This window comes from Sorex araneus, chromosome 6 (assembly GCF_027595985.1).
Source record: "Sorex araneus isolate mSorAra2 chromosome 6, mSorAra2.pri, whole genome shotgun sequence".
Taxonomy (NCBI): domain Eukaryota; kingdom Metazoa; phylum Chordata; class Mammalia; order Eulipotyphla; family Soricidae; genus Sorex; species Sorex araneus.
Window position 1 is genome coordinate 53133153 of NC_073307.1, and position 22957 is coordinate 53156109.

At 44.0% G+C, this 22957-nt stretch overlaps 1 protein-coding gene across 10 annotated transcripts in view; it reads left to right on the plus strand.

The window, feature by feature from the left end:
* Positions 1 to 22957, plus strand: part of MEF2A (myocyte enhancer factor 2A) — a 95413-nt gene that overhangs the window by 40430 nt on the left and 32026 nt on the right. For 7 of the 10 annotated variants that reach the window (XM_055141221.1, XM_055141220.1, XM_055141218.1 and 4 more), the window contains 2 exons: positions 10787 to 10979; positions 16443 to 16646. In XM_055141221.1, coding sequence (XP_054997196.1) covers positions 10926 to 10979; positions 16443 to 16646 — 258 coding nt within the window. In that variant the 5' untranslated portion in view covers positions 10787 to 10925. The remainder of the gene's footprint in view (positions 1 to 10786; positions 10980 to 16442; positions 16647 to 22957) is intronic. The other 3 variants (XM_055141219.1, XM_055141223.1, XM_055141222.1) reach the window with 1 other exon arrangement.

The following is a 22957-nucleotide window of genomic DNA, read 5'->3' on the forward strand; positions in this document are numbered from 1 at the left end:
TGAATATATTCTTTTTTTTTTTTTTTTTTTTTTTTTTTTTTGCTTTTTGGGTCACACCCGGCAATGCACAGGGGTCATTCCTGGCTCATGCACTCAGGAATTACCCCTGGCAGTGCTCAGGGGACCATATGGGATGCTGGGATTCGAACCCGGGTCGGCCGCGTGCAAGGCAAACGCCCTACTTGCTGTGCTATCGCTCCAGCCCCCATGAATATATTCTTTAAATATGTATCAGCATAGCAGCACATGCTGATATGGGCCAAGTGTTGAGCCAGGTGTTTTATTTCCAAGATAAAATACCTGGGCACTGGAGCAAAGGTGGGGGTGGGGGAGGCATTTGCTTTATACGCGGCTGATGCAGGTCCAAACCCTGGCACATCCTATATGATCACCCGACCACCACCAGGAGTAATTCCTGAGTGCAGAGCCAGGAGTAACCCTGAGCATTGCTTGGCACGACCCCTCTCCAAGACTGCAACAACAAAAATCCCCACCAAAAACCAACCAACCAAACAAAAATATCTGAACTTTGTTATTCCCATTATACAGACTTGAAAGTTTCAGGCAAAGAGACTTCCACTTGATTGTGACCAAAGTCATGCATCTAGTAAATGACAGACTTTCAGTTTTCATATTGAGGTGCTGGAGGTCAGACTTAGGGTGTCACACGTGAAAAGCGTGCACTCTTCCTGAAACCAGTCCCTCGGCCAGTGAGTCCAGTCTGTTGCCTGGCAAGTGTCACCAGGGGCCTCGAGCACCTTTCTACTGTCTGCTCTGTGGAGAAGAACCCTTGGAAACGCCCGGAGGTCCTGTTGCTGTCCTGCATGGCTTGGGGAGCGTGTGCCAATGGCAGCTGTTTCTTCTGATCCCAGTTTGGTGCTGCGATGTCCCTTGTTCTGCAGAGGTCACCTCCTCAGGGAGCCATATCATCCGTGGGGTGGCCCTTACTTTCTGTGTTTATTGGAAACAGTGATCATAACCTAGGGTCTTCTGGAGAGCTAGAGCGTTCATGGGAATAGATGAATCTCCTCTTCTGTGCTTTTAGTATATTTATTACATCCCCTTTCACGTAAAACTAGATGTGATGATGCTAGAAGATTTATGTCACACTTTACTGTTCTGCAGATCTATTTCTCTCTAACGGTAGCCCATTAAAAAGAAAGCCAACTATCAAACGGGACAGATTTAGGTGAATTTAAAGAATTCTTTTCCTTCTGAGCCGTGTGCCTATCTAATTATCTCAAAGCAACCCTGATGCAAAGACTTAGCTTTTGGTATTTGTCCTTCTTTCCTTTTTGCAGGGCGGGGTGCTGGGGGAAGCATACATCCAGAGGTGCTCAGGGCTTACTCCTGGCTCTGAGCTCAGGAATCACTCCTGGCAGTGCTCTGGGGGCCATATGTGGTCCTAGGGAATGAACTTAGGTCAGCTGCATGCAAGGCAAGTGTCCTGCCTTCTTTAATATATCTTAAGTATACAAGATTCACAGTTATTTTTATGGTCTAAAGTTATAGTGGTACTACAGTGAGAATCTGTATTAAGGAAATAAATAAAGAGTTTGATAATGGTAAAGCCAGGGTTCTTACTGTGGACGAAGGGAGTACAACTATGAAGTTTTGTACTATATGGAATGGAACTGAGAAATCAAAAGAATCTGTGGGTGTTGGAAGTATCAACATGAACATATGTTCATATCATATTTATATATTTCTCTTTTTTAATTTAAACAAAATTGTTTTAAACAAATTTTTTTATTAAAGAATCATGATTTGAAAAATTATTGATAGTTGCATTTTAGGTATCCAAAAATTCAACACCACTCCCTTCCTGGTATCGACTTCCCTCCAGTGTTCCAGACCCTTCCCCCGCCGGCATGTTTCCTAGAAGTGGCATGGCATTCCCCTCCAGCCTGGTGCAGGTTGCATGTGTATAATCCTAATTTTCACTTTATGGATACTTTAACTTAGACTCCCCTCAGGTAGCCACATTCCTGTAGCTTGTCTAGTGCCCTGTGGAGGGTTCAGATCTCGTTATCTCACTCAGTTTGGAGTGGACCTTTTCAGTCAGATAATGCTTTGAAATTCCAAGCAAACTGTGAGGTAAGGCTAACTGGAAATTGCACAAAATGCTGAAGAAGAAGGAACATTTCAGTACTGTTTAAAGTTCATGCTATTTGGCTTACAGGATGATCTTCCTCTTAATTTTATTTACTTATTTATTTGCTTATTTTTTGGGGGCCACACCTGGCAGTGCTTAGGGCTCATTCCTGGCTCTGCACTCAGGGATCACTCCTGGCAGGCTTGCAGGACCGTAAGTGGTAGTGGTTTTGGGGACCAAACCCAGGTCAGCCACATACAAGGCAAGTGCCCTACCCTTTGTATTATAGCTCTGGCCCAATTTTTTCCTTAACCATATATATATATATATCTGGCCCAATTTTTTCCTTAACCATATATATATATATATATATATATATATATATATATATATATATATACACACACACATATATATATATACTTTAGGGGAGTCACACCTGGAGGTGCTCAGGACTTATTCCTGGCTCTGCACTCAGGGGTTAGTACTGATGGGCTGGGGAAACACTGTGCGTTGTGGGGCATCGAGCCCAGGTCATTCACATGGAGGCGAGTGCCTTAGGGGTGTGCTGTCTCTCCAGTCTCACCCCTTAATTAGTAGTCCGTTGCCTTAACCATGGGGCCACCTCAACCCTCGGCCCTTAATTTTACTTATTATTTATTTATTTTGCTTTTTGGGTCACACCCGGCGATGCACAGGGGTTACTCCTGGCTCTGCACTCAGGAATTACCCCTGGCGGTGCTCGGGGGACCATATGGGATGCTGGGAATTGAACCCGGGTTGGCCGTGTGCAAGGCAAACGCCCTACCCACTGTGCTATCGCTCCAGCCCCTGGCCCTTAATTTTAAAAGCTGTCTTTGTTGTTAGAACTTTTCCTTTATCACAGCAATATTTATTTTAGAAAAAGTTAAAAGAATTTGTCCACAAATTGCTAATTTCAGTAGCACGAACATATGCAGCCGTCTTTTATCAGAGCATTCTAGAATTTTCAAAAGCTGAATCAGTTACTTGTTTTTGCCTCACATAATATATAATAAACATTAATTGCAAGATGTCTAATCTCTTCCATAACTACAGTACTTTGTATTCACTCTCACATCCATGTATGGCATTTTCCCTCTAGGTTCTAATTTTCATTGCACTGGCATGGACATCCATATGCTTATACTTTTTATCATTATTCTGTTTCCGTAGGAAAAATGTTTGGAAGTCACATGAAGTTTTACTCATGTGTTGGGGGCCACTTTGGTCCACTCCCCGCTCTGTTCTCAGAGGCTGTGTGGCTCTGGCCACTCTCATTTGAGTTTGGGGGACCAGCCAGTGCTGGGGACCCAGCGTGGGCCGCCACTTGCGAGGCAGAGCCTTCTTCACTGGTGCTGTTCTCTCCAGCCCTGGCATAAATTTTTAAGCAAGTTTAAGTCAATCTTTATTTTTTTAAATAAATGCTTTCCCCTTCTTTCTTGATGGATTTGTTTACAAATTTGCTGCTCAGCCTCTAAGACTCGCTATTGCATTCTTCATTTCCGTTACTTTGGTTTGGATGATTCCTTTCCTTGTCCCCAGCAAGCTCTCCAGGCATCTCGATTCTTTGCTTGGGTGTCATTTTCAGGTCACCGAGCACTGATGGGGTGGTTGTCCTGAAGTCTTCTGGTGGATGATGGAGGTCTGATGTCACTGGGGATCACCCTGGGTTTTGGCGGTCCTCCGCTGGCATCTCAGTGCTGTGGGCAAGGCTGGGTGGGTGCTGTGTGTGTCCAGGTGCAAGAGCCTGGGGAGCAGATGTGACTCGTCCCCAAGTTCTGGTGGTGATTTTTGGGGGGGCCACGGAGGGGTTCTATTTAGGCTGAAGTCTGAGTTTTCCATCAGGATGTGGAGCGTGTGATGTGACTGGATTATAGTTGTGTAGCTGCTGTTTGCTGCACACAAAGTGTGGGTTCGGGGTGGGGGTTGCGGATCAGATTTCCAGTGCTGGCAGGATGGGGGGTGCCTGGAGGAATCGCCGACAGCAGAGCTGCCAGACTTCTCATGTACATGTGGCTGCACTGGAGATTAAACTGTGGCCCCGTGTTCGTGGGTCAGATTTTCTGAGTCACCGAGCTGTTCCTCCAGGCTCCAAAAGTCTTGTAGTTTGAGGGTGGCTTTGGATAAGTTGTTTACAGCAACAATTGTATTTATTTCCTTGGACCTTAGCTCTTTACATTTTATATTTTAACTCTACAGAGAGAAATGTTGCTTCCCACAACGTACATGTGTGTGTGGGTGTGTGTGTGAGAGAGAGAGAGAGAGAGGGAGGGAGGGAGAGAGAGAGAGAGAGAGAGACAGAGAGAGAGAGAGAGAGAGAGAGAGAGAGAGAGAGAGAGAGAGAGAGAGAGGGAGAGGGAGAGGGAGAGAGAGAATGAGAATGAATATCACACCTGGCATGCCCAGAATGCCCAGAGGTTACTTCTGGCTCTCCACTTGGCAATCACTCCTGGTGATGCTGAGGATATACTGGATACAGGGGACCAAAGGCAAGAGCCTTATCCTCTGTACTATCTCCAGTTTCCCACAAAATCAACATCTTGTTTATTCCTAAGAATTTAAAGCACATTTTTGCCCCGACACCTGAATCTTTTATCTAGCTTTCAATTTGACATCTCGGGTTGCTTGATCCTTGACCATTTCCAGTTTGGTATGTTCAAACTTGAATTCTATTTTTTTAGGGTTTGGGGGACATGGAGGTCCACCTGTGCTCAGGGCTTCCTCTCGGCTCTGTGCTCAGGAGTCTCTCTTGTGCAGTGCTAGGGATTGAACCTGGGTTAGCCTCACGCAAGGCAAGTGCCTCACTAGTAACCGTACTTACTATCTCAAGAGCCCCCAAACCTGAATTTTTAATAATTCTCTTTCACATGAAGTAATGGATTATTAAACACTTTGTCTTGATAGATACATGCTTATTTTGTAAAAAGCTGTTGTAGATTCTACATGGTTTGGTTTTTTGGACCCCACCTGGCTCTGCTACCAGGGCCTCCTGGGGCTCCCAGGACCATATGGATGTCAGGGATTGAACCCAGGTTGGCCAAATGGAAGGCTGGCACCCTGCCCACTCAGGCCCTGTATCACTCCCACCTTATAGATTCTGCGTATTTTTACTGCTAAGTTTACTTTAGGAGCATTTAATAAAGGATTTGATTGACCAGAGTCATTAAAATGGGGTCCTGATGAACAGAGAGTGGCATTAAAAGGGCCAGTGTCCAAAGTAAAGTTCATCTTCTGTTTAAAGTTCATCTGTAAAGTATTAAGCAACAAGATTCTTTAAAGCAGTAAACAAAATTTACTTTATTTTAGTTTTTGAGCCATAACAGGCTGTGCTCTGGGCTTGCTCCTGGTTCTGCACTCATGACCGGACACAGGGAACCCTGTTTAGGTGCCAAGGGTGGAATCTGGCTGGCTGTGTGCGAGGCTAGCACCTTACTCACTGAGCTGTCTCTCCGGCCCTCATAGATGTACTTGAAATCTAAACATTGCTTTGAATGCATTCGAACTAGTTTTAGTAGTGTTAAATTAAAATATTTTCCTTGAGATTTTTCTTTGACCCATGGGCAGTTTATTGCTAAAATTTTGCATATGTAAGGGTTTTCTATTTAAATTTTTGTTAATTCATGTCTTCCTGTGTCTGAAGTCAGAGCCTGTCCTTTGAAAGTTATGGCTTATACTCCAGCATATGTGTAAACATTCTATATGCACTTAAAGGAGTGAATTTTCTGCTGCTGTCAGGTACTGGATTCTGAAGGTCAGATTGTTGACCAAAGTTTATATCATTTTTTTCCTTAGGGTTTCTTTGTTCTTTTGTTTTGTGTCTGTTCCCTCAGTTACTAAGAGAGCTGTGTCAGATAAACTGGCCAGAACCCTGAGTTTCATTTAGCACTTAGGCCTTGGCCTTATATGCAGATATTTCCCTTGTCTTAGCTGAGGTTTATTTAGAAAGAATAAGCTTTTACTTTTTAACTGCAAAATTACCTGCACTGTTTTAACAAACTCGTATATGGGAAAAGTGCAGACATGGGCATACCACATGGATGTTTTGAAGCACCAGGTAGAGCAGGAGAACGTGCCGAGGAAGGTCAAGGTGACCGGCCCAGAGCTGTTCACTTGTATCTTGTGTTTGTCTTAGGGTTCCACTTGCTTTGTGTTTGGCTCTTAATTTTGCTTGGATTTGTAGAATGCAGTTTGTTAAGAAGGAAATGGGCCACTATGAAAAGTAACTGCATGTAGTAAGCACTTTATATCCTTGCGGAGACTTTTCACTATTTTTTTTTTCTTTTTGGGTCACACCCAGCGATGCTCAGGGGTTACTCCTGGCTTTACACTCAGGAATTACTCCTGGCGGTGCTTGGGGGACCATATGGGATGCCGGGGATCGAACCCGGGTCAGCCGCGTGCAAGGCAAACGCCCTACCCACTGTGCTATCGCTCCGGCCCGCGACTTTTCACTATTACAAATGGAATTTTTCCTGTTTCATTTTAAAATAGTGGAACCCAAGTTTATATGCAACATAGCATTTTTGTTTACAATAGTGGAAATAAGCTTGTTTGAGTGGTTTCGTACATTCACATTTGAAATTGCTCTCTATTCGTTGTGAACTGAGATTCTTCTGAAATGAAATGTCTCACTCGATTTCTGTCCCTGTGTTCTATGTATCCTCTACTGTAAGGTTTCTATAACAAAACCACATAGATTTCAGTTTGTTTTACCTAGTGTGTCTTTATAATTTTTCCTCCGTACTTGTTGTATCCTTGTATCTAAATTGTTCTCTGTAACCATTTTTTTAAAAATTCTACTTGGAATATTTACACATTATGTCTCCCCCTTGCCCCACACATATAGATATTTCTGCTCCTCTCAGAGTGTTTACCCCAGAGACTACCACATACATCTTTGATTTATTGACGTTCTTAGTCAAGAGTGTTTTTTTTTAAAATTTTTATTGAATCTCCATGTGGAAAGTTACAAAGTTCTCAGGCTTATGTCTCAGTTATACAATATTCAAATACCCATCCCTTTACCAGTGCCCATATTCCACCACCAAAAACCCCAGTATACCCCCCACCCTACCCCCCCAACTGTATAACTGATGAATTTCACTTCATTTTCTCTTTACCTTGATTACGTTCCATATTTCAACACAAAACTCATTATTGTTGTTGGAGTTTCCCCCCAAGAAAGACAGCCCTACTTCCAAGGAAGCATTTGATAATTAGTTTTCCATTGCTGAGAATGAAGAGATATGTAGCCCCACTGCTCCAAGTACATAACTCTTTTTTTTTTCCCTTTTTCCTTTTTCTTTTCTTTTTTTTCCCCCTCATCCCCCTTCCCGCACCTCATAGTATGGTGGATGCCATGCCACATTTCTCCCTGAAAATGGGAAACAACCGGGAAAGAGGGATATTTCCTCTTCTCGGCCAGCGTGGGGCTGTTGCTTAGTTCACAGTCCAGAGAAATGGCTGCTACTTTAATAACCTTCAATATTTCAACAAAAACTCACTGTTATTATTTGGAGTTTCCCCCCCCTCCCCAAGTCAGACCTGTTAAAAAGGAACAGTTTCACATTGCTGACAATTAAGAGATGTTAAGTCGCACGGACGCGGTTTTGGATTTCTGTATAAAGTCCAGGGAAAATTCTGCCAGAAATTGCATAGCCCAGCTCACAGTCCCAGTGCATTGCTGTCAGAAGCTGCTCTGGATGCCCAAATGTGTTAGGTCTCTGGAATCAAAGTCTTTAGGTGCAGAGGGTCCGTTTCACTCTCAGCAGCTCCGAATTTATCTGGGCCGAGGGCGTGCCGGTTACACCCACTTCCCATGATTCCCTAGGAGCCCCAAGTGTAAAAACCGTATACCTCTGGGTTAGGAGTCTTAGAAGATGGCTCTTGCCATGTGGATGTTGCTGCTGCTGCCATTTTCCGTGCAGGAAGACAAGGTGGGGAGGAAAGATCCATCCCTGGGCAGCACGGAGTTGTAGCCCAGCTCACAGTCCCAGTGCATTGCTGTCAGAAGCTGCGCTGGATGCCCAAATGTGTTAGGTCTCTGGAATCAAAGTCTTTAGGCGCAGAGGGTCCCAAGAGTATGTTTTCTATTTCTTAGCCAATGCCATGGTTTTAGAACTTCATTCACTACCCTCCTTGATTGTATACTATTATTGTGCGTTGTAATAGTTTGGATTCAGCAAGTATTATTTAATCAATACTCATTTAGAGTTATTTATTGTTCTGTTTTACTTACTTTCATTGTGCATATGTACACTACTACCTTGAATTTTACCTCTTTTACTTAAAGACAATTGTCCAGTGATTCCTCTGAGAAAGTCTTTTTTATTAACTAAAAAATAACTCTATTTCACTTTATTTTGCTTTTATTTTTGAAGGGATTTATTTTGGGGGGAAATAAGAATTCTAATTTGGCATCTCCCTCCCCACCCCATCCCCACGTTATTTAATTGTTCTTTCTGCTTTCGTTATTTATGTGGTGAGGTCAGCCGTAAATCTTAATATGTTCTAGTTATCTTTAAAAGTTTTTCTGGCTTCTTTTAAGGCCTGGCTCTGGGTCCCTGGTTTGTCCCCTTCCTGTTTGATATGCCTCCAGCGTGGCGGTTTTTCTCTGTATTTGAGTTGTCTGAGTGTCTGTCTATCTTGAATCTGTAGCTGATATGTTGTTGATCTGTTTTTAAAAGTTCTTAACTACTGTGTACTCAAATATTTCTTCTTTGCCATATGTTCTCTCCTCTGTTCTGGGATCACAGTTGTCTCTTTCTCTATGTTCTCAAATTCTTTCCATAGACTTTTCTGTATTATTGTCTTGAGGTTTCAGTACAGAAATTTTCCTTTCTTCCAGGTATTGGTTCTACAGCTAGATCCAGTCAACTGTATGACACCGTAGGCAGCCTAAGTGCAGAGGCGCTGATGTTTGCGGCATGGATGTACAAAGTCACTACAGCCCCAGCCACTTCCCCTTCCTAAGTCCGCAGGACCTGCCACTGCCCCTGTGTCACCTCTGCTCTAACCTTTATTGTTCCCTAATTTCTTGTTTCAGATTTCCATGGAAATCTCATTTTTAGAATTCTGTTTTCTGTATTTTTAGTATCGTCTACTAAAATTTTGTTTCATTTTAAGTTTTTGAACACTCTAAAACATCACATTGTTTGTTTTATTTTTTTGGGGGGTCACACCCAGCAATGCACAGGGGTTGCTGCTGGCTCATGCACTCAGGAATTACTCCTGGCAGTGCTCGGGGGACCATATGGGATGTTGGGAATTGAACTTAGGTCAGCCATGTGCAAGGCAAACCCACTGTGGTATCACTCCAGCCCCAACATCACGTTGTTCTTAGTGGTGCTGGAGATCAAGTAACTTACGCCAAAGTCGTTTTTTGACAGACCCACTGAGGACCCAAATAATGCTGCTCTTCCCATTGCTGTTTTAAAATCTCTTCTTTAATCAGGTTGTAACTTGTGAGAGTCTCATCCGAAGGCCAAACAAGAGACACAGTGACAGGTCAAGAAAGAGCTTTGCTAGTAACTCGCTGGCACATTGGAAGATGGTGACCTCATGTCTTTAGAGTCACCTTGTCTTAAACAGCCCCAAAATGGTTCTAGGCAAAGGCCTGGGAAGAAAGGGGCTCTGGGTACCATAGGCAGTGTTGGGGTCAAACCAGGTTGCCAAGTACAGGCAGACTGTTAACCCCTGCATGGTCTTTCTGATTCCTATGCATGTGGGTTGTGAAAGCCCTAGGTTTCTGGCATCACTGCTCATTATAGATCAATGCCAGTTATTCTGCTGTGAAGAGAAATGGAGTCAAAAATCTTATTTGGGCTGGAGATGCACCTCGGCAGCAGAGCTTGTCTTGATTATGCAAAGCCCTGGGTTCTATCCTGGCACAGCAAAGAGAAGAAAGGAAAAGAGAAATTTTGTCTTGAAGGATTTGGTCTCAGTGGGAAATAGAATTTCTATCCACACCCACAAATTAAGATGTTACAACTTGTTCTTCCCAGAGGAATTATATGACTTCATCGAGAAAATGATATTTGACTGGTATCTAGACTGGTAGGGGAGTTTTGGATTGCTAAAGGAATCGCCTGTATTTTAGTTCATCTATGTCAGTATTATGAAGGTAGATCATCTCTTTGTGGATTTTTGTTGGCAGCAACGGGTTTGTAAAGCGAGATTGTGGCTGTCCGTATTCTTAGCTGACTTAGCCCTGAGAGCCAGCAGAGGCCCTGGGTGGTTTTCTGCAGTGTTCGAGTGCTCAGGAGCTGGACCCACCTGGGTCGTACTCTGTCATACCCTGTCTGTCCCTCACCAGCTGGTGGCCAGGGATACGTCGCTCAGCAGTGTTGGCACAAGCCTCTTCCAATGCCCAGACTTATAAAGGGGAAACAGCTTATGACAGCTATTAGAATTGGAACTAGTTAAGACACTGGGAAAAAATCTCAGTGAGCACTGGCTATTATTACATGCGTTAGTGAAATTGCAAAGGTTGTATTTACCAAAACTAAAAGCGCAAAAAATTCGGAGGCATTTTATGGACAAAGTGGACAAAATTATAGCCAGAAATTCCAACTAATGCTGTCTGTGTGCAGCACTCAAGCTGACTGGAAATTTGGGTAACGTTTTCATGATTTATAAGCTTAAATTTTCTAATTTGTGTTTCCTTTATAGATCTTAGAGAAAATTTCAGCTATAGCCCTTGGACTAGAAGCTGAAATAAATAGAAGCTGTGTACGATGCATTAGGGTATTGAAGAAAATTAATTTTTGAATTAAATATTTGGAATATAAGAAAGGAAAGGTGACTGAAAATGGGGCGGAAGAAAATACAAATCACACGCATAATGGATGAAAGGAACCGGCAGGTAAATGAAACTTTTAATTTATCTACTTAACTGATATAAATAGATACTTTAAAAAGGAATGGTTGAACTTCTTTTAATTTCAAGTCTACTTTTATTTGCAGTCAGTGACAGTAGAAAATTTATAGCACTCAGGCTTTTGGCTTCTCGTATTTTAAAGAAACTCTTTTTGGTTTATTACAGAAATTGTATATGTTAATAATAGAAAACATGGGCATAAAGAAGCAAAGAAAAATCACCTCAGTGCTATTACTACCATTCATTGTGCTATGTTATATTTAGAGTTTATATATATATATATGTATATATATATACATCTTTTAAAATACTGTCATTATTTTAAATTACTTTAGATAATACCTAAATTATTAATGGATGTGTTTTAGTCAGTTATGTCTTCTGGTTAGCTACTAAGAATTATTTTTCAGGGCCAGAGCAATAGTATGGCAGGTGGGGCACTTGCCTCTCCAGCATCCCATATGGCTCCCCAAGCACTGCCAGGGGGAATTCCTGAGCGAAGAGCCAGGAGTAAGCCCTGAGCACCGTCAGATGTGCCACCCTCCCTACCCCCCAAAAAAAAAACATTTTTCAGGGGCTAGAAAAATAGTACGGGGGGCGGGGAGCAGAGGGAGAGAGAGAGAGAGGAAGAGAGAGGATTAGCTGGAAGCAGACCGCCTGGTAGAGTGGAAATAAGTGGAAGGGTTTGTGGTTGCTGATAGACAGGAATTGTAAACACGGTCGCAAGGAGATTTCCCTTCCCAGGCCTGGAGATTAGGACACGTGGTGGCCTGGGGACCTGCTGCAGAACACCTGGGCTGTGGCTGGAGGGGAGGAGCTGAGAAGCAGCAGAGCTGAGGCAGGAGGCCCCAGGGCCTCTCCCCTCGAGACTGACTGGTTGCGGGGACTGGGGAGAGGCCTCCTACAGCGCAAAGGGGCGGTGCTGTGCAGGAGTGTCTGCTCGGGAGACCTTGCGAGAGAGATGGAGCCGCCCGACAGTCTCAGCAATGAGAATTGGCCTGTCCTGGGCGCAGTATCCCTGCCAGTCAACTTCATGCCAGGCTGAGAAAGGATATCTGAATTTCTAACTGCTTTTGACAAATGAGGCAGAAAAGCTTGAGCAGCAGGTGGGTGGCTTGTTTTACAGGTTCGTTCTGGACTCAGATAAGATTTGGTCATAAACTACGAGGGCATCTTAATTTTACTGATTTTTAGATTTGTGCATTCCGAGTTAAAAATGACCATTAATGCATTTAAAAGGGAAAAGTTATTTCTGTGTAGAAGTGTGCTTTATTCGAATTTAAATACTATATCTGAGGGACTGTGTTAGGCGTTGGCAATTCAAAAACTTACTTGGCACAAAAGGCATTTATGTCAGTGGCCTGTAGGTGTAAGATGAAGTGATCGGGGAATTGGTGGACGGAAGCACCTGTCTCTGGGAGCAGGTTTGCTTTCCTGCTAGAGTGATACTTTGTCCTGTATTTTCTCTTCTAATGTCATTGCGAGATTGTGAAAATTGTATGTCATTACTCTATCCTGCTTCTCTGCAGTAGTGCCATGTCGAATGAGTAAGTATGAGCTGGTGAGATAGTTACTGGGGCAGTGAAGGGAAAAATTTCAGCAGCACAATATTACACTGAGAACTATAAAGGATTTTTATTCCACTTCCCCTTGGTGACATTTGTGTTTGTCCTTGTCTCCTGTTTTCCTTGGATGTCATGTGGTACATGACGTTTCAGATGCTAATGCACCATTCCTGAGGTAAATTCAATCTTTTGATGATGTGTTTTGGTTTTTGGTGTTGTTTGCTTTATAATTTGTGGAGAGGCCATGCCTGGCAATTCTCAGGGCTTCTTTCTGGCAGCGCTTGGTGGACCATATTCAGTGCTGGGCATAGAACCCAGGTTGCCAGTGTGCAAGACAAGTGCCCTGCCCACTGGACTCTCTGGTCCTGTGGTGTGTTGTTGCAGGTATGTCTTATTTGATTTGCTAATACTGCATTTTGGGTTTTTTAAGTCATGGGTACATGGGTGTGAGATTGGTCTAATTCCCCTGGCCCTAATATTCTTATAAGATTGTGACAAGTTATATTGGTCTTATAAAATGACTTGGAAATTTTGTTTCCAGGTGCAGCTTGTAATACTAGTATTTGTAGAAGGGGAGGGACAAGTGCTCTTGAGCTGTGCACGGGCCGGAGGGCCACACACAGGAGACTCTGTCCTAGGCCAGACAGTTTAATGCTTGGGCCTGGGGTGCAGCGCCATGATGCTAGGAGCCACCGGGCTGACCCTGCAGACAGTGGGGTCCTCCAGGGACACCCTGCAGTCAGTCTGAGGAGACAGTCTGGGGTCCTCCAGGCCACGCTGCAATCAGACTGAGGGGACAGACTGGGGTCTGGCCTGTGCAGAGTCAGACCACGGAACCCTGGCACCCAGCTACTCCCCTGCGTTGCATATTTCTTTTTCAAATATTTCAAAAATTTTTATTGGCGCATACAAATCTGTACTCGGTGGTGTTTTTTTTGTTGTTGTTGATTTTTTTTTTGACATAAAACATTTAGTAAAAATTCAGACTTTTCTCCATTGTTTTTCAGTCATTTGTGGTGACATGCTGTGTGCTGTTATGTCCTTCTTGCTGTCCACGTTCCTTTTTCATTCTCTGTCCCTTGCCTCTACTCTACCTTGTTGTTCGGGGTCTTTTTCTCGATTGTTTCTCCTTAGAGTATATCCATTTTATTAACCCACGCAGACTTTTCACACTTTCAAATCACTTTCAAGCTTTTCATGTTGCTCTTGCACAGTTCAGTTATATCTTTTTTTGTTACTACAACTCTTCTTCCTTATTTAGACTGTGGTTCTGTGGTTTCAGTGTTGCTTATTGGCGGCATCGTGGATGCGTAGGGTTTTTGGTCTTTCCAGTTGCTGAAAAACCTTTCTTTGACTTTCCTAATAGGAGTGAGTTGGAAAGAAAACTGCCAAGTCTCTTCCTCCCCAGCCCCTTCCTTTATCTTTAGCTCTTTCTGATTGATGACTTCGAAGGACGGTCCATGGCAGGGACGGACGCCAAGGACTGTTCTTGTTTGACTGACCGTGGACCCTCGCTTCTTAAAAGAATTGTCTTCACTCGTGCTTAATGGGATTTCTGAAGCAGAGTCATATTTCAGTTTTAATGCTGTCTTGTTTACCTTCCTTTTAAGTTTTTTTTAACTGAATAAGAGGTTTTCTTTAAATAAATCCTTTGGCCATTTTCTTTTCTGTCCAGCGGCTACTTCGTGTTTGTCTGCTCTAAGAGTGATAATCTGGTTTGGGGGCTCCCCAAGCTCTGCTCAGTGGTTGCAGCTGGGGTGCTTTAGTAGGCCATGTGGTACTGGGATTCAAACCCGGATGGCCTTGAGTAGCTGACAGAATCTACCATGCGTGTATGTGTACATAGATAAGTGATTGTGAGCAAAAATGTGGTATCAGAAGTAGTCAAAACATGGTGCAGGGGTTTATGTTAGTCTGAGGAAAAGTAGGGAGGTAGGGAAAACAGCTTTATATGTACAAAGACATAAAATTGTGTTGTTGTATTTATAAGGACTCGGAAAAAGACTCACAGTGAAAGCTGTTTTTTTTTCTTCTTCTTTTCTAAGTTGAGGAAAAGAACTACTTGGAAGGAAGATAATGGTATGAAGAGTGACCCACAGAGACGGGGTGGCAAGTAGTGCTGGTTAAGTGTGTGTCACATGGGCACCACCCATGCCAGTGGCGCTTAGGGTGGTGAGAGCGTGCGAGGGGACATGAGGACAGGAGAGAGACAAGTCACTTACTGGCTTCTTGATGAATTTGGATATTACTTTCTATGCAGTGCAAAATTGTAGGTCCCTTATAATACTTATTTTCCGTTTCAAAATTTCACTTGTTGTTAGTGTGGGGTACATTGGTGAATTTAAAACCTGAGTAAGACTATATTAATACACAAAACACAGGTTGAGAAGTAACCCACAGAGCCATTGTAAGAAATCAGTGAACTAAATAAATAGATTTTATCTCATTTTAATCATTTTGAGTTTGGGTGAGGTTTTTTTTGTTTTTTTGGTTTTTGTTTTGTTTTTGGTGCCACACAGGCACTGCTCAGAGCTTATTCCTGGCAGTGCCCAGGGGACTGTAGGCAGTGCTGGTGGTTGATCCGGGTCCTGCCGCATGCAAAACCAGCATCCTACCCACTGTACTATTTGCTGAAGTGTGAAAGTCTATGTTCGTCATTTTTAAGCTCAGGAGGCCAGGTGCAGTCGCCTAGTGAGGACTGGGAGGAAATAAAAGGGTCCAGGTTGAAGTCTCGGGGTGCTTGAGGAAGGAGAATAGAGGGAAAGACAGACAGGAGCAAGGTCAGGGAGAAGCCAGGATGCTCCTGACCCACTGCCCTTGAGAAGGACTGTCTGAAAATGACACTGCGATGAGCTTGCCCAGATGCTGCTGACTAATAAGAACCCAGAAGCACCTAGTGGTGATGAGGGGCCTGAGTGGCAGGATGGTGGCAGGGAGCTTGCCTTGCCTACACTGGCCTGAGCTCAGTCCCTGGCACCCCACACGGTGTCCTGGCCTCAGCCAGGAGTGATCCCTGAGCACCACCAGGTGTAGTCCAGAAACAAAGTAAACAAAGAACTGAGAGGCTAAGACAGTTGCAGTCAGTGTACAGGTGTTTATGTGGCTAATAGTAATGAGCTAAGAGGGAACCCGCCGGGTGATACAGTGTGGGAGGGCAGATTCCCAGGGGTCCCTTGGTCCCACCCGCAGGGAGGTTGTTTGGTGATATTTCATAGTATGAACTTCAGCATATTAGAGGTTTTGAAGAGGCCAGAAGGAGAACAAATTTGGAAGAGAAGAGGAAACAAAAAGATGCCTTGCAGGCCCCAAAAGAGCCTGGAATTAATTTTGAAATTAATTACAAAAATTAATTGTAATTTAACATTGCAATCCTTTAATATTATAAGGATTGTAATACTTTTTTAAGAGGCAAAGAAGGATTGGTCTGTTTTATGGAGGACACTGGCATTTTCTAGCTCGAGACTCGGGTGTTGGGAGGGAGGAGAGTGCTGTTTCCAGGAGTGCTTAGTTGTTTGGTTTATTTTTGGTTACTTTAGTTATTTGTTATTTGGTTATTTTAGTTAGCTTGGTGTTAGTTGTATGAGTGATGGCAGATTTTGGTGGGGTGGGACTTGTGTTTTGCATGGTGGCAGTTTTAAGACACGTGACGACAGTGACCTTTGCTGCTTTGCTCTCTGCAGTCAGGACTGGTAGCCAGGGGTGAGGGAACACCCGGGAGACTGCCAGCAGTGAGGGGATATCAGCTCATGGATCCAGCTCCCTGAGGACTGAGATCGGGCAGGAGGCCCAGGGCTAAGCACTTCCACCTTGGATGCTCCCGGCTGCGCCTCGGTTCACTTTCTGGTGTTCCTTCTGCAAACGCCCGTTTGCTTTCTCTGTCCAGGTCACATTCACGAAGCGGAAGTTCGGGCTCATGAAGAAGGCGTACGAGCTGAGCGTGCTGTGCGACTGCGAGATCGCCCTCATCATCTTCAACAGCTCCAACAAGCTCTTCCAGTATGCCAGCACCGACATGGACAAGGTGCTGCTCAAGTACACGGAGTACAACGAGCCGCACGAGAGCCGCACCAACTCCGACATCGTCGAGGTAGGCAGCAGCGTTAGGGGCTTTGCACACATACAACGTTCTGAGTCACACTGCCCCCCCCCCATCATAGGAGCATTAGGCTGATCCTCTCTCGTGACCATTTTCACTTGAGCAGCAGGAACTTGGCTTTTGGGTGTGCAGTATAATATCATATTGTCAGCTCTTGATGTTATGAGTTTTAAAATTAGTGTTGTAAAAATTGTCATTTTGCACCTAACAAGCTCCAAAATGTCTTATTTTGTCAGTGAAGATCCTTAAGTTTAAACATTAACAAATGAAAGAAAATGTAAACGTTGTTTTGTTGGCAGTGCTGTAGTTGGAGGAGTCTCACTCCCTAAGGTCGGCTGGCCTCCGTGATCGGGAACACTGCTGTCAGCCTCACTAGAGGAAATGAGGACAGAGAATTGGTAGAGGGAGTTTCATCCATTCAGAAAATGTTTTAAAACAAAGCTTCAAAAAGGAAAACAAATATGCTGCCACTTCTCACTTTTTTTTCTGTTAACAGTCCTTTGATTTTATTTTGCTTTGCTACAGAATCATATGTATTTCTAACAGTATCTTAAGTTAATAATTACTTTTTTGCTTTCTTGTTGATATTTAATTTTATTTTAATTCAAAACAGGGAGCCCATGGCCATTATGTAAAAAGATACACACACACACACACACACACACACACATAGATAATCTGGCTCAGTTTTATAATACTAGAAAGTTATTATTATAACAGGAATTTCCCTGTGAAAGTGCGGAAGCTGTGAAAAAATGAGGAATGTTGAATTATAAAGGAAGAAAGAAATTCTTAGCATTTATTCAAGTAATTGATAATAAAATCTAGAAAAATATGCCCTATTCTAGGAATACAGTTAATTTACCTCCAGAGATTTTATAATCCTGAAAATGCATTTAAAATTTCCCCTAGTATTTTCCTCCCATAAAAGTTTCCTTTTGAATAGTGGTTTAGTGTGAAAAAAATTCTACTTGTATTAAAGAGACTTTTTAATTTTTAGCAGTTAGTCACATGTTGAAATGAGAAGTAAGCATATGATCAGACTTATAATTTGTTTTGTTTGGTTTGTCTACAGTTTTAGTTAAGGGGTTCACTGCTAGGAGCCTCCCTTGGAATGTGCATGAAGTTTTAAATTTTTTACCTGTTTTACTTTGGTAAATTGCATGGCTGCATCTTTAGTCCAGCGCTTCATGCAGTTAAGTTTCTGTCTGTTGTAAATTCCTTTGTATCGTATAGTGTCGATGATGAAACTCACTCAAGTGCAGTAGGCTCATCCCTGTTGAGTAGATAAAAATGTATTTTGTATCATGTTTTGTAAATCAGGGAGTCATCATTTGAGAAAGGTTTATGAGAGATTTCATAGCTAGATTTCTTTGTCACTGTCACTATCACCCCATTGCTCATTGATTTGCTTGAGTGGGCATCAGTAACATCTCCATTGTGAGACTTGTTGTTACTGTTTTTGGCATATTGAATATGCCACGGGTAGCTTGCCAGGCTCTGCTGTGTGGGCAAGATACTCTCGGTAGCTTGCCAGGCTCTCCGAGAGGGATGGAGGAATCAAGCTGGGTTGGCTGCATGCAAGGCAAACACCCTGCCCGCTGTGCTATCACTCCAGCCCAGATTTCTTTGTAAGGAAATATTTTAATGTTTCTGTTTGGGGGCCACACCTGGTAATGCCTAAGGCTCACTCCTAACTCTGTTAAGGAATTACTCCTGGCGGGGCTTGGGGGATCATATGGGGTTCTGGGGATTAAACCTGGGTCTGCCTTGAGCCTTAACCATTGTACTATCACTCTGCCCCCAGTTTTAAATGATTTTCTAAAAATCTTATCAGAACCCTAAAGTCAAAGAAATAGGGTTGACTTTAATCATGTCAACTATTAATGAAAAAAACAAATAGATAACCATAGCTGGTCTCATCCTCGCAGGCACCTCCTCTGTGTCAGATGATTCTCTGCTCTCTGAGCACTGCAGGTCAGAGCTCTTGCACCTGAAGGGTGAGGGTGCTGCACATACCGTGAGCCTCTTAGATTTTCTTTTTCTTTCTTTCTTTTTTATTTTATTTATTTTTTTTATTTTTGGGGGGTTACATCCGGCAATGCTCAGGGCTGACTCCTGGCTCTGCAGTCAGGAATCACTCCTGGTGGTGCTCGGGAGACCAAATAGGATGCTGGGAATCGAACCTGGGTCGGCCGAGTGCAAGGCAAACGCCCTACCCGCTGTGCTATCGTTCGAGCCCCCATGAGCCTCTTAGAGAGTGAAGAGTGTTCTCTCATCCATCCTTGCAGACTTTCCAGACCCCCTCGGTCTTCTCAGCTGGGTTCAGCCTCGGCATAAGAGAATAAACCCCAAACATGCCGTAGCAGTTTCCTCTGTCTGTCTGCTGCAACGTGAAGGGACCTTTTCAACTGGGATTTGATGTTTTCCTTGGTGGGGCGGGTGGTGCTCGGGGCTGACTCCCGAGCTTTTTGCTTACTGTGCTCTCTCTGGCCCTTGGATGTTTTAAATTGTTTAACTGATGATTTTTAATTTAGCTCCTTCCTTCCTTCCTTCCTTCCTTCCTTCCTTCCTTCCTTCCTTCCTTCCTTCCTTCCTTCCTTCCTTCCTTCCTCCCTCCCTCCCTCCCTCCCTCCCTTCCCTTCCTCTCTCCCTCCCCTTCCTCCCCTCCCTCCCCTCCCTCCCCTTCCTCCCCTTCCTCCCCTTCCCCCCCTTCCTCCCCTTCCTTTTCTTCCTTCTCTTCCTTCCCTTCCTTCCCTTCCTTCCCTTCCTTCCCTCTCTTTCGTGTTTAGGCCACAGCCCAAGGTACTCAGGACTTACTCCTGGCTCAAGCAAAGCAAACTCCTTGCATATTTCTGGCCCCTTTAACTGAACGTCTTAAGTATAACTGAGCATGACTCTCTCTGGTATGTCTTTCCGAAGTAGTTCTTAGTTGTAGGAATATCACAGCTTGAAGACACACTGGACTCCCGTGGAGTAAGGCTTAAGTCCCCTGTCCTATTTGTCAAGGTCTTCATCGTCATTCTGAGACTCCTGAGGGGCTTTCTTCCTCTGTGGAGAAGGCAGGGCAGCCATACCCTCACGGACTGGAGTTCTTTCTTCCTGTGGTGGCTTTGACTTCTGTAGCTGCAGAGATCACCATAAACCCGACTGTTTCTGGGAGGCTGCAATGATGAGTACCGTTAGCTTGCCTCCTCTGGGCAAGATGCTTTCTAAGTGCTTCACAGACGGCCCATTGGAGGGTATTTTAAGAATACCAAGACTGGTCATTCTTCCTTTTTTCGTAGGGTTTCAGTCAAAGAGATTTCCTTTTTCATATCCTTTTAAACAGCTGTAGTCATTGATAGCAAGCCTTCTGGTGACTGTTGCTTCCATTGACCAAACACTCGTGTGCTGTGGGCTCTGCAGACAGGGGTCTTCTTCTTCCTTTTGGTTTTATGCATCACACGGATATGCTTCCCAGACTGAGGGAGGATACTGTTAGCAACTAAAGATCTTACGTCTGTAAGCTTGCTTGCAGCCATTTGGTGTTGGTTCGTAGTTTCTAATTGGAGTGGGGTTTCCAGGGTATCCTTTGGCCAAATTGATAAGTCAGAGCGGACTTTTCTATAGCTGTTTCCTACCCAGGAGCCCTAGGGGACATCCTGTGGAGAGAAGGTGGATGCTGTGGCCATGCCTGTGCCAGGGGACACGTGTGCATCTTCCTGGGACTCAGAGCCACTAGTCTCTGGGAGCACTGGAGAATATGACTGTTAGAAGGAGTCGGTGTTTGGAGACTGTGATTATAAACGGGGAAAATAGGGCTCAGCTCATTTGTTCAGTTCTCAGTTGTATGATTTATTAATAATAACTGATAATCCCCTCCAGACTGTTCTTTGTTTTGTTTTGAATAGGAGCCACCCTTCATGGTGTGTCTGGGAGTGTGGTGGGGTTTTCCCAGTACTAGCACAAACCCCGACTGCTCAGTGATCTGCACGGCTATGCGGTGGCAGGAATCGAACTCCAGGTCCTGCACACGCTTGCCCTTTATTCTGCCACCTGCGCTATCTCTCTAGCCCTCGTGTTCTTGGCTCTTTTTGTTTCCATCTACTTTCTTGCTATGTTAATTATAGTTGACTTAAGAAAAATCAACAGAAGTTACATATCTACGTTGTGTTTTGTATGTTTTAAATTAAGGCTTGCAGTGGCTTGTAGGTGTGTCTGTCTCCTGAGTTAAAAAGTAAATACATGAAAATAGAAACTTAAGTGTTGGAACATAGGAGATTATCTTTAGAAGACTTCATAACTGTTTCTCTTTAAATGTAAAAAATCATTATAATGCTTAAATGATACTTTCTGAACTGTTCTCACGGTGCTTTTTAGGAATAGGTTTCTTACTAAAATGATTTTTACTACTTCATTCCTATATTTCATAAGGAGATGTTCTACAAATGATGTCTTTAAAGACATACATTCTCTTTGTGATCATCAAGCATTGGCAGAAAATAAGTGGCAGACTTTGGGTCCTATAAAGGGTAGTAATGAGCTAAAGTTTATATTCAAGGTAAGTGCTTTCAGACATAGAAAATTGAGACTTGGATCAAAAGACTTGCCCAGAGCCATGGAGCAGTTGAGAGGGAGAACTCAGATTAGAATCTGGACCTTTCATATTAGCCTTTTCCTTTGCTCTTCAGTGTGCTGAATTTATTTGGGTTCTGAGGTGTTGCACCAGAAAACAAAAATTTTATATGTATACCTTTAATGTATTAGCATGTCACAAATATGACTATATTCCTCAGTAATAGAAGATCAGGATAGTTGTGGTGGGAACAGTTAACAGTTACATACTGTAAGCTGGTGCTCATCTGCGAACTTTTACTCAGGTATCTTTCTGGGTCCCTCCTGCTGCCCCTGTTTCCCAGTAGGGGAAATTGAGGCATGGTAAGTGATGATAATTGGGGATGTGTATGGGAAGAGAAGGTCTTTTTTTTTTTCTGCTTTTTGGGTCACACCTGATAATGCTCAGGGGTTACTCCTGGCTCTGCACTCAGGAATCACTCCTGGCGGTGCTCAGGGGACCATATGGGATCCTGGGAATCGAACTTGGGTCGGCCGCATGCAAGGCAAACGCCCTACCCGCTGTGCTATCGCTCCAGCCCCAGAAGATCTTCTTTTGAATCTCAATCCTTCAAATTACAAAAGAATTTGGAAAAATATCCTAAAGGAAGACAGAAAATTGGGACTGGAGTGATAGCATAGCGGGTAGGGCATTTGCCTTGCACACGACCGACCCGGGTTCAAATCCCAGCATCCCATATGGTCCCCTGAGCACCACCAGGAGTAATCCCTGAGTGCAGAGCCAGGAGTAACCCCTGAGCATCGCCAGGTGTGACCCAAAAACCCAAAAAAAAAAAAAAGACAGAAAATCAGTATAAACGATCTTAGTTATTAAATGAACACAGCTAGTCAAAGTTAGCTTACCAGGAGTGCAAAAGTCCATCCCAGCAGTGGCCCTCTGGGTAGTGCCCTGACCGGCCGAGCCTGTGTTCCCGGGGCCTTAGTGGGATGGCAATATGTTGGAGACATCAGTTTTCCTGCCCACCCTGGACCTCCGAGTTAGGAGCTGTTGAACTGAGGCCTAGAAGTCTTGTGTCAGCTTGAATTAACTTGCCCCAAGTGCAGTGAGCCTGAAAACGTAAAAACAGGATGCAACATTGATCCAGCTTTTAAAATAATCTTTATTCCCAAGAATATGTCCTGGAATACTGGCAAGTGGAGAGCAAGCGCTGAAGGGTTTCAGAGTCTGGACCCCGAAGAGCATTTCAGAGTAGCTGATAAATCGGTGCCAGCTGCCCATTCCGATCTTCTGTGTCTGGCTTTGAGTGCTTGTGTTAGAGGCTGGGGGACTAGGGCGCTGGGTCCAGTCCTCATCTGAACCGAGGAAGTAAAAATGACTCCTGAGGATCTTGGGGCGCCGACCTCCCACTCTGGAAGTGAGCTTGTGGCAGGGTCTTCACGGGACCACAATGGCCACAAAGAGGCTTTCTCTTGCTCTCTTTAATTCTGTGAGCTCCACTTACAACTGAGAAATGGAACAGACGGGGTATTTACGAGGCCTGCCTGCTGTTTGACAGGCCCATGGTGGGGCTGCGGGGACAGGTGGGGGAGACGCCTGGAGGCAGGACAGAGGTCCCTCTGCATCAGATACTGCCCTGCTCTTTGTCCCTTGTAGAGCCCAGAGTGTTGGGATGGGGACTCCCGGGTGAGGCACGCAGTCCTGGGGCTCCCATCCTCCCCTCCCTCACCGTCACCACACTCAGCTG